We start from the raw sequence: 12,520 nt of genomic DNA, 5'->3' as shown, positions 1-12,520 counted from the left end.
TCACTGCCTGTATTTAAGCCTGCCTTTTCCGTTTATTCAGCCTTGCCTCCTAGTTTGTGTTTCGCACAACGGTGACGACTTTGATTCCTGATTCTGATTACCAGTTCTGCTTGTGCTAGCTTCCATGCTAAGTTCCCTTGTTCTTTCTCTAGCTCCCATGCTAGCTCTTTTGGTTTGCCTTTTGTGCCTTGTGCAAGTTTTTCTTTGTTAGTCGGTTTTATTTATTAAATAAATCTTTGGTTCTTACCTTCACGCCGTGTTCGAGGCCCGACTGCATTCTGAGAGAACGACCCGCATCACCACGATGCCACGCAATGGTCACAACAACGTCAGCCAAGGGCATCAAAATAATATCCAAACGACGGAGATGTATCTACCTGTACGAAAATATAGAAAAGCTGCTGATGGTGTGTTTAAAATAGAAGCAGCGAGCAGGATATACCGTAGGTTCAACCTCCAAGGTAAATTTTGGACATCTGGAAGTCAACTGTAGTTGTTTGTAACATATTCTAATGTCCATCCAGCTTCTTTCGCTTATCTGAATTTAGGTTGCAGCCTAAGCAGAGAAGCCCAGACATTTTGGTGAAGTTGCATAATTTCCCAAAGCACACCAGACAATATCTCACGGCCGAGGCACAGTGGTTGAAAAACACTGGCTTTGATAATACCGATCTAAAGTATGTGTTGCCATTCCCCAGGTCCCTTTGTTGACTCAGTGGCAGGGGAAGTTCTGTGTAAAACTGAACGTCACAAACCCTGGAGCGGTGAGCTGGTTCCTGGACAGAGTGGGATCCTTACAAGCACATTTGGGAATGGAGTATATCCTGCTGGAAGGCGGTGAGAGAAATTTGTTTGAGGAACAGGCATTAAGGCCACCTCAGACTCTGGGTGGGGACACGTACATCAGCCTGTTGGCCGACGTGGCCGCCAGGATCGGAGACTCCACCATCATGTCAGCGGGGACAAGGTATACCTTAATCTTAGTCTTTGAAACTTTTTATGCTATTCTTCTGCTTATTATGACCGTGTTTGCTCGTCAGGTCCAGTCACAAGCCAGTATTTCTAAGGATGACACCCCTTCAGTCTGACTGGGGCCCAATGGGCCTGAAGGGCATCATTCCCTCCCTGCTGCACCACACTCTGCTGGGATACAACTTCCTCATTCCTGATGCAGTAGGTAATACTGCATCTTGTTTACTTACGTATAAAATACCACACGGTCTAGCTCCATCCTATCTTGCCGATTGTATTGTACCATATGTCCCGGCAAGAAATCTGCGTTCGAAGGACTCCGGCTTATTAGTGATTCCCAAAGCCCCAAAAAAGTCTGTGGGCTATAGAGCGTTTTCCGTTCGGGCTCCAGTACTCTGGAATGCCCTCCCGGTAACAGTTCGAGATGCCACCTCAGTAGAAGCATTTAAGTCTCACCTTAAAACTCATTTGTATACTCTAGCCTTTAAATAGACTCCCTTTTTCGACCAGTTGATCTGCCGTTTCTTTTCTTTTTCTCCTATGTCCCACTCTCCCTTGTGGAGGGGGTCCGGTCCGATCCGGTGGCCATGTACTGCTTGCCTGTGTATCGGCTGGGGACATCTCTGCGCTGCTGATCCGCCTCCGCTTGGGATGGTTTCCTGCTGGCTCCGCTGTGAACGGGACTCTCGCTGCTGTGTTGGATCCGCTTTGGACTGGACTCTCGCGACTGTGTTGGATCCATTATGGATTGAACTTTCACAGTATCATGTTAGACCCGCTCGACATCCATTGCTTTCCTCCTCTCCAAGGTTCTCATAGTCATTATTGTCACCGACGTCCCACTGGGTGTGAGTTTTCCTTGCCCTTATGTGGGCCTACCGAGGATGTCGTAGTGGTTTGTGCAGCCCTTTGAGACACTAGTGATTTAGGGCCATATAAGTAAACATTGATTGATTGATTGATGATTAACTCAATGCGAAGGACATGTGTTGCACTCCCCACCAATAGTGCTTTAAAGCAAAACTGCACATTTTAGGGTGGCCTTTTATTTTGGCCAGGCTACTGCACACCTGTGCGATAATCATGCTGTTTAAACAGGTACACCTGTGGTGCTAAGTACTTTCAAGCAGAAACGGTGTGGAGATAGAAAAGAGACAATGTGGCTTAAAATATAACGTTAAAGTTGAACGTATTAACATGAGGTGCTTTGCTCTTGCAGTCGCTAGTGCTTTAGCTACTTTTAAATCACTAATCCTCGGCGCCATGAAAACAAATAAACAATGTACTGCTCGCCTGTGTATCGGCTGGGGACATCTCTGTGCTCCGCTTGGGATGGTTTCCTGCTGGCTCCACTCTGAACGGGACTCTCGCTGCTGTGTTGGATCCGCTTTGGACTGAACTCTCGCGACTGTGTTGGATCCATTCTGGATTGAACTTTCACAGTATCATGTTAGACCCGCTCGACATCCATTGCTTTCCTCCTCTCCAAGGTTCTCATAGTCATCATTGTCACCGATGTCCCACTGGGTGTGAGTTTTCCTTGCCCTTATGTGGGCCTACCGAGGATGTCGTAGTGGTTTGTGCAGCCCTTTGAGACACTAGTGATTTAGGGCTATATAAGTAAACATTGATTGATTGATTGATGATTAACTCAATGCGAAGGACATGTGTTGCACTCCCCACCAATAGTGCTTTAAAGCAAAACTGCACATTTTAGGGTGGCCTTTTATTTTGGCCAGGTTACTGCACACCTGTGCGATAATCATGCTGTTTAAACAGCCCCACCTGTGGTGCTAAGTACTTTCAAGCAGAAACGGTGTGGAGATAGAAAAGAGACAATGTGGCTTAAAATATAACGTTAAAGTTGAACGTATTAACATGAGGTGCTTTGCTCTTGCAGTCGCTAGTGCTTTAGCTACTTTTAAATCACTAATCCTCGGCGCCATGAAAACAAATAAACAATGTACTGCTCGCCTGTGTATCGGCTGGGGACATCTCTGTGCTGCTGATCCGCCTCCGCTTGGGATGGTTTCCTGTTGGCTCCGCTGTGAACGGGACTCTCGCTGCTGTGTTGGATCCGCTTTGGACTGGACTCTCGCGACTGTGTTGGATCCATTATGGATTGAACTTTCACAGTATCATGTTAGACCCGCTCGACATCCATTGCTTTCCTCCTCTCTAAGGTTCTCATAGTCATCATTGTCACCGACGTCCCACTGGGTGTGAGGTTTCCTTGCCCTTATGTGGGCCTACCGAGGATGTCGTAGTGGTTTGTGCAGCCCTTTGAGACACTAGTGATTTAGGGCTATATAAGTAAAAATTGATTGATTGATTGATTGATTATAGGTCACCTTTCCCACTTGTGCAAGACAATTGCTCGGCGAGAATGGACATTGTTGGCACTCTACAGGCAGGGGTATTAAAACATGTTTATACAACACAAATACTTTGGAAGCATGACCGAAAACCGGCGGACGGATATATGAAAATCTAATCATCCTAGCACAGCTGATTGTACGCACTACACACATGAGCTTGGAAAAGAGAAGGGGGTACCTGATACCAAAAGTTTCAATTGATGCAACTAAATGGAACGTCCATTCTGTCCATCCTGTCCCAATGATCCTAGGAGCTATGGTTTCTGGGGGATTTCATGCCCCCTGGTAGGGTCTCCCAAGACAAACAGGTCCTAGGTGAGTGATCAGACAAAGAGCAGCTCAAAGACTTCTATGGAATTACAACAAAATGAACTCAGATTTCCCTCGCCCGGACGCGGGTCAGCGGGGCCCCGCTCTGGAGCCAAGCCCGGAGTTGTGGCACGATGGCGAGCGCCTGGTGGCCGGGCCTGTCCCCATGGGGCCCGGCCGGGCACAGCCCGAAGAGGCAACGTGGGTCATCCCTCCAATGGGCTCACCACTCATAGGAGGGGCCATAGAGGTCGGGTGCATTGTGAGCTGGGCGGCAGCCGAAGGCAGGGCACTTGGCGGTCCGATCCTCGGCTACAGAAGCTAGCTCTTGGGACGTGGAACGTCACCTCACTGGGGTGGAAGGAGCCTGAGCTAGTCCGCGAGGTAGAGAAATTCCGGCTGGATATAGTCGGACTCACCTCGACGCACAGCAAGGGCTCTGGAACCAGTTCTCTCGAGAGGGACTGGACCCTGTTCCACTCTGGCGTTGCCGGCAGTGAGAGGCGACGGGCTGGGGTGGCAATTCTCGTTGCCCCCCGGCGCAAAGCCCGCACGTTTGAGTTCAACCCAGTGGACGAGAGGGTAGCTTCCCTTCGCCTTCGGCCGAAATGAGTTTCCTCCGCCGTGTGGCGGGGCTCTCCCTTAGAGATAGGGTGAGAAGCTCTGCCATCCGGGAGGAACTCAACGTAAAGCCGCTGCTCCTCCACATGGAGAGGAGCCAGATGAGGTGGTTCGGGCATCTGGTCAGGATGCCACCCGAACGCCTCCCTAGGGATGTGTTTAGGGCACGTCCAGCTGGTAGGAGGCCACGGGGAAGACCCAGGACACGTTGGGAAGACTATGTCTCCCGGCTTTCCTGGGAACGCCTCGGGATCCCCCGGGAAGAGCTAGACGAAGTGGCTGGAGATAGGGAAGTCTGGGCTTCCCTGCTTAGGCTGTTGCCCCCGCGACCCGACCTCGGATAAGCTGAAGATGATGGATGGATGGATGGATGAATGGAACGTTAACGAGGGATGATGTTTGTTAAGAAATTATCGATTTCAATGCCACTATCGAATCCTCTTATCGAACCGATTCCTTATCGATTCTCTTATCGAAGCCAGATAGGTTGTTGTATATGGGGAAAAAAACACAATACTTGGTTCAACAAAAACTTTGGCAGCCTTCATTTTTTATTTTTTAAGAAAAAAATAGAATAAGGATGAAGTACTGGCTGTCCAAAATCGGGACCCAGGAGGGACCGCTCGTCCAGAGTCGGGACCCAAGATGGACCGCTCGCCTGTGTATCGGTTGGGGACATCTCTGAGCTGCTGATCCGCCTCCGCTTGGGATGGTGTCCTGCTGGCTCCAGTTTGGATGGGACTCTCGCTACTATATTGGATCCACTTTGGACTTAAATCCCACGGTTACGTTAGATCCACTATGGATTGCACTTTCACAATATCATGTTAGATCCGCTCGACATCCATTGCTTTCGGTCCCCTAGGGAGGGGGGGGGGGGGGGGGGTGCCCACATATGTGGTCCTCTCCAAGGTTTCCCATAGTCATCATGGTCGACGTCCCACTGGGGTGAGTTTTTCCTTGCCCTTATGTGGGCCCTACCGAGGATGTCGTTGGGGTTTGTGCAGCCCTTTGAGGCACTTGTGATTTAGGGCTATATAAATAAACATTGATTGATTGATTGATTGATTGAATAAAATAAATAAATATTGCCCCTTTAATTGGGCCACCTAAGAAAAATACATGCAGGGAAAATCCTGTATTAATTTGTATTTATTAGACAGACCTGCAAACTCTGGAGTGGTGTAAGCTACAAGATAATGTTAACCTTATCAAACACATACAAAAAGGCCACGTTAACGCTACCGTTAGCCCCTGACTATGCTTAGGTAACGTAAGTCTAGCTACCATTACTGCAGTCCAGGTCGACATAAGAGGTAACGTTATTTTAGCCTAAAGGCTACAAGTGAACAGATTTGGAAATAAACTGGCAACAGTTAACGTTAGTTACTCATCGGCACTATCACTGGGACTGCAGGTAGAAGCAGATGAAGAGGGGCGTGCTTTATCATCTCTGTCGCTGCTTTTCCACGACACGTTTCTCCAACCTTTTGATTGATTGATCGAAACTTTTATTAGTAGATTGCACAGTACAGTACATATTCCGTACAATTGACCAAATTAAATTAAAATGTAATTATTATTCTTTACAATTAAAAAAAGAAATACTTGAACATTGATTTAAATTGTCAGGAAAGAAGAGGAAGGAATTTAAAACGTAAAAAGGTACAGTATATGTTTGAAAATCCTAAAATCATTTTTACGTTTGTATTTTTCTCTAAAATTGTCTTTCTGAAAATTATAAGAAGCAAAGTAAAAAAAATAAATTAATTTATTTAAACAAGTGAAGACCAAGTCTTTAAAATATTTTCTTGGATTTTCAAATTCTATTTGAGTTTTGTCTCTCTTAGAATTAAAATGTCGAGCAAAGCGAGACCAGCTTGCTCGTGGATAAATAAAATTTAAAAAATAGAGGCAGCTCACTGGTAAGTGCTGCTATTCGAGCTATTTTTAGAACAGGCCAGCGGGCGACTCATCTGGTCCTTACGGGCGACCTGGTGCCCGCGGGAACAGCGTAGGTGACCCCTGTTCTAAATACTCTTTATATATACCTATGGGACTGATTGTATCACTAAATGCATTTTCAACCTGTTGTCCCACATCAGATGAAAATTTGATTATAGTTATTATACATACAGAGATAATGTATGGTCTGTGCAATACATTTATTGTGCAATATCCCTATCAAATTAAAAAATAGATAAATAAAAATAACTGAACAAAAATTTTCTTTGATGGTACTCATGTTAGGTCAAAATCAAGACTAGAAATTGTCAATAAGTGTAAAAGTGAGTGTGAATTTGTACTTCAGTACTCATCCTCTGGCCCAAAGTTAGCTGAGACAGGTTCCAGCTCAGCTGCGACCCTGAACTGGATAAATATAAATGAATGTTGAACATTTCTGGGTGAATCTTATAGCCAATTACATAATGTGATGGTCTCCCCCCGTCTGCTTCTCCGTACAGGTGGCTCTCTATCTGGAGACATGGTCACGGATGAGGAGTTGTTCATCCGTTGGCTGGAGATTGTTTCGTTCCTCCCTGTCATCAGCTTCTACACACCACCATGGGTCTGTGGAGAAGACCGGGTAAAGATTTCTTTTTTTTTTTTCCAGCTAAATTAACCATAATCTAGATTTAACTACTGTATCACACCAGGACTAAATCATCTTGATTTAGATGAAGCACCTTCTTAGGTATCAACCTCATTCATGTAGAATTGTAATTGCATTGTATTAATCAGCCCCTTAAGTCATTCAGCAGTCAAACAAATAATAATAAAACTCTTTAAAAATATCCATCCATCCATCCATCATCTTCCGCTTATCCGAGGTCGGGTCGCGGGGGCAGCAGCCTAAGCAGGGAAGCCCAGACTTCCCTCTCTCCAGCCACTTCGTCTAGCTCTTCCCGGGGGATCCCGAGGCGTTCCCAGGTCAGCCGGGAGACATAGTCTTCCCAACGTGTCCTGGGTCTTCCCCGTGGCCTCCTACCGGTTGGACGTGCCCTAAACACCTCCCTAGGGAGGCGTTCGGGTGGCATCCTGACCAGATGCCCGAACCACCTCATCTGGCTCCTCTCGATGTGAAGGAGCAGCGGCTTTACTTTGAGTTCCTCCCGGATGGCAGAGCTTCTCACCCTATCTCTAAGGGAGAGCCCCGCCACCCGGCGGAGGAAACTCATTTCGGCCGCTTGTACCCGTGATCTTATCCTTTCGGTCATGACCCAAAGCTCATGACCATAGGTGAGGATGGGAACGTAGATCGACCGGTAAATTGAGAGCTTTGCCTTCCGGCTCAGCTCTTTCTTCACCACAACGGACCGATACAACGTCCGCATTACTGAAGACGCCGCACCGATCCGCCTGTCGATCTCACGATCCACTCTTCCCCCACTCGTGAACAAGACTCATAGGTACTTGAACTCCTCCACTTGGGGCAGGGTCTCCTCCCCAACCCGGAAAAATATGATTATGAAAATTATGTATTTTGTGTGTAACATTGGCAGTTTGAACGTACTTTCTAGACCAGGGGTGCCCACACTTTTTCTGCAGGCGAGCTACTTTTCAATTGACCAACTCGAGGGGATCTACCTCATTTATATATATCATTTATATCTATTTATTTATCAAAGAGACATTTTTTTAAACAAGTTAAATGTGTTTAATGATAATACAAGCATGTGTAACACATATAGATGTCTTTCTTTCACAAAGACAAGAATATAAGTTGGTGTATTACCTGATTCTGATGACTTGCATTGATTGGAATCAGACAGTAATGATGATAACGCCCACATTTTCAAATGGAGGAGAAAAAAAGTGGTCTTTTCTGTACAATACCAAATGAAAGTGGTTGGTTTTTGGCATCTAATTCATCCAGCTTCCATACACTTTACGAGAAAAACATTGGCGGAAAATTCCGTAGCTTGCTTGATTGACATTCACGGCACCCGAGGGTCTTGTGAGATGACGCTGGATGCTGCCAGTTCATTATTATGAAAAAATGACAGAGAGGAAGGCGAGAAACACTTTTTATTTCAACAGACTTTCGCGCCGTCCCTTCCGTCAAAACTCTAAAGGCCGACTGCACATTTCCTATCTTCACAATAAAAGCCCTGCTTCATGCTGCCTGCGCTAACAAAATAAGAGTCTCGGAAAGCTGGCGTGCACAAGTGATGTGCACGCCAGCTTTCTGAGGGATCGCTTGTGCACGCCAGTTTTCCGAGACTCTGTATTTAGTTAGCGCAGGCAGCATGAAGCAGGGCTTTTATTGTGAAGATAGGAAATGTGCAGTCGGCCTTCAGAGTTTTGACGGAAGGTACGGCACGAGAGTCTGTTGAAATAAAAAGTGTTTCTCGCCTTCCTCTCGGTCATATTTTCATAATAATGATCTTGCAGCAGCCAGCGTCATCTCACAAGACCCTCCGGTACCGTGAATGTCATTTAAGTGACGTCTTGGTGAAGATTGATGATCACTAATTTTTAGGTCTATTTTTTTTAAAAGCCTGGCTGGAGATCGACTGACACACCCCCCGCGGTCGACTGGTAGCTCGCGATCGACGTAATGGGCACCCCTGTTCTAGACATACTAAATATAGACGCAAAACACCGGCCGCCAAACAATTTCAGTCTTGATAAATCACATTGCGCAACATGGTGGAAGAGGGGTTAGTGCATCTGCCTCACAATACGAAGGTCCTGAGTAGTCCCGAGTTCAATCTCGGGATCTTTCTGTGTGGAGTTTGCATGTTTTCCCCGTGACTGCGTGGGTTCCTTCCAGGTACTCCGGCTTCCTCCCACTTCCAAAGACATGCACCTGGGGATAGGTTGATTGGCAACACTAACTTGGCCCTAGTGTGTGAATGTGAGTGTGAATGTTGTCTGTCTATCTGTATTGGCCCTGTGATGAGGTGGCGACTTGTCCAGGGTGTACCCCGCCTTCCGCCCAAATGCAGCTGAGATAGGCTCCAGCGACTCCCAAAAGGGACACGCGGTAGAAAATGGATGGATGAATAGATTAATCACATTGCAAGTGATAATGGAATATATTCGCATCCCCTCCTCACAGTATTGTGGGCATTCTGATACTCAGCAAATATTCTGCATATACATGAAGACAAACAACCTAAATGGACATAGTCTCTATTTTGAACGTTTAAAATACCTAATCTTCTGTGCACAAGATTAGTAAATCAGATTTGCATGTGGTATCAAGTGTACACATGTCTTAATGCAAGCAAACCTTTAATAGATCAGGCCTGCGCTATCCCAAATCGATAACTGTTTTAGCACACTTATCGGAAATAATCGTAATGTTTGCTCTCTTCCTCTTTTTATCTCCCTTTTAATTGTTATTTGCAACCCCTCAAGTTAGCCCTTCCACATCTGTTGGCAACGGTTTAGTGTGGTTAGGCGCCAACTGCTGCACACTCGCCATTTAAGGCGTGTAGAGTGCAACATACTGTGGCATACCTGCCAACTACAGATGCGCGGATAGGCAATTATATCATCCACAACCGCATCACCAAAGTCGTCATCCACCCGCCGTGCACCCGAACCAACATTTTATCCGGACCGTACCCGCCCGCCACCCCGCCCGCTGAAATGCATCAGAGGTCGGCCACCTTCACCACTCACAGAGCTATTTAAACCTGTTTCACAGAGTAATAAAGACAATTGGTGCCGCTAACGTTCTCACGACTATCCAATAACGTTTATCCTGGTGACAAGAATATGGGCGTGCTGTGAAGCCATTGCCCTTGACACCTTCAACAACATGTACGAACCGATTGTTAGTCCGGCAACATGTGTGCAGCTTCCGCAATTACACATACAAGATTGAAAGGCATACTGGGTGATACAGAGTACACTGATGGTTGTGATATAAACAACTTTCACACTTACTAATATGCGCCATGCTGTGAAGCCACACAATACAAGATTGACAAACACATTTCGGCAGAACATCCTCACAGTAACACAACATAAATGCAACACAACAAATACCCAGAATCCTTTGTATCCGCGACAACTCCTGAATATATTTTACACCCCCGCGCCCCCAACCCCGCCCACCTTACCGACGCACGGGGGTGGGTGGGGTTTGCTGCTAGTGGAGTGTATAAAATAGTCAGGAATTGTCATGAATACAAAGGATTCTGGGTATTTGTTGTGTTGCGTTTATGTTGTGTTACTGTGAGGATGTTCTCCCGAAATGTGTTTGTCATTCTTGATTGGTGTGACTTCACAGCGTGGCGCATATTACTAGGAGTGTTAAAATTGTTTATATCACAACCATTAGTGTACTCTGTGTCACCCAGCATGCCTTGCAGTCGTGTGCTTGTTGCTGCGGAAGCCACACACAACATGATGCTGGACTGACAAGCAGATCGTACATGTTGTAGAAGGTGACAAAGCCAACGGCTTCATAGCACGCCCTAATACTTATTATCTGGGTGACTGCCGGCAGTCATTCTAGAGAATAATAGCGTCTCCTAATGTCTTCTTCGCTTTATGACACGGGTCTTAAATGGCTCTTTGAATGGCACCATGTATATCAAATATTTCCAGATGGTTCAACCGCCGCCCGCCCGAAACTGATTAAAATCTATTTTTTCGTCATGTCAACCGCCCGACCCGGACTCCGCGGATGAGACCGCAAACCGCGCATCTCTACTGCCAACCCTCCCGGATTTTCCGGGAGACTCCCGAAATTCAGCGCCTTTCCCGAAAACCTCTCGGGACAAATTCCCTCCCGAAAATCTCCCGAAATTCAGGCGGAGCCGGAGGCCACGCCCCCTCCAGACCAATAATCTTTGTTTGTGAAAGACTGAGCATTTCATGGAACCTGCTTTTATACCCAATCATGACACCCACCTGATCCCGATTAGCCTGTTCACCTGTGGGATTTTCTAAATAAGTTTGTAACGAGTAGGTGAGTGGATCCCAAGGATGCAGAGACCTATAGCGTGTTATCAAAAACTCTTCCCTTTATTTAGGAAGTAGCACAAAGTAGCAAAACAAAGCGACGGTTGAAAACACAAAAAACACACCATGCAAAAACTACTAAGAGATATGCCATCCAAAAAACAAAAAGCGCTAGACGACGCTAGGGAAAAATATTTCATGAAAGAAGTAAAACAGAAAATAAAGTACGAATAAAGACGCTAGACAAGGCTGGGAATAATAACGAGGGAGTTCTCTGGCAAGACCAATGAAGTATGCGACTGCGGAAAACAGTAGGCAAAGTTCCAGCAGCCAGGTTACCGTGTTTCCTTGAATTGCCGCCGGGGCACTAATTAATTTAAAACCTCTTCTCACTCCGGCACTTACCAAAGGCATGCAGTAAAAATTTGAGTGTGATGTAAGGATACCATCATTAAAAACACATTTAATAAATAAAAAAAACGTTTTTATGGTCTTACCTTTACTTATAAATGAAGTCCATGCCAACTCCTTCTGATCAAAAGCATCGATAACTTGTTTATAGAAGTCTTCCTTATCTTTCTTCAGTATTAAAAGTCTCTGTCTCGATGGAGATCTTCCTTTATTACCTCCTGCTTCGAATGAAAGTCCAGTTTAGAAAACTGCTATCAGACCGCTGCTATCAGTTAGCTCGGCTCCTCAAGTGCGGGCGATGACAGAATTATCCTCGGACAACTCCCCCTCCCGTTCTGCTCCGTGGGTGACCTCTTTATCCCACCGCTGCCACCATGAAGTGTTATTGTATAAATAATACACTGGGTATTTAGGACTGGAACATGCTTTATTTCAGCCCGGTTGTTTACATGGCCAGCATAGGAGTGTTACATCCTAAAAGGTCCGTCGTACACCCCCCGCGTCATAGCCGTCCCAGCACATATCTCCCGTCCAAAGGCAAAACCCAGTAACTTAATTTTGGTTTAAAACTGAGCTGATAATAATTTTGGAGTTCCTAGGTGATATGCTTTACATTAGTGTATGCGATATTGTAATTTGTTCCGTAAGTAAGCTGTTACACGCATGGCAGGACCTAGCAACTACCACATAACCGCGTAGATACAACAGAAAAACCTAGTATCTCAAGGGACCAATCGGAGCTTCTTTGTCCGTCGCCTTATTGTCTTTAATGAGACATTTGCACGAATGGGGGCCGACGGTCAACCTGATTATGTGATATTATGGCACGAGGGGATATTTGGAAGATTGGCCCAGGACGTTGCAAGCACCTTCATTAAATGTATTGTTCTTGATTCTTCCCCTTG

General features: G+C 46.0%; 1 protein-coding gene across 1 annotated transcript in view; it reads left to right on the top strand.

Moving 5' to 3' along the window:
- si:ch211-236l14.4 (SITS-binding protein) overlaps nt 1–12,520 on the top strand; it is a 137,929-nt gene that overhangs the window by 103,552 nt on the left and 21,857 nt on the right. Inside the window, exons 6-8 of the mRNA XM_061917738.1 lie at nt 699–967; nt 1,041–1,177; nt 6,746–6,867. Of these exons, the coding sequence (XP_061773722.1) occupies nt 699–967; nt 1,041–1,177; nt 6,746–6,867 (528 nt within the window). The remainder of the gene's footprint in view (nt 1–698; nt 968–1,040; nt 1,178–6,745; nt 6,868–12,520) is intronic.

This window comes from Nerophis ophidion, linkage group LG12 (genome assembly GCF_033978795.1).
Source record: "Nerophis ophidion isolate RoL-2023_Sa linkage group LG12, RoL_Noph_v1.0, whole genome shotgun sequence".
NCBI lineage: Eukaryota > Metazoa > Chordata > Actinopteri > Syngnathiformes > Syngnathidae > Nerophis > Nerophis ophidion.
The sequence above is the reverse complement of the archived record's forward strand: the minus strand, read 5'-3'. Positions and strand labels throughout refer to the sequence as shown.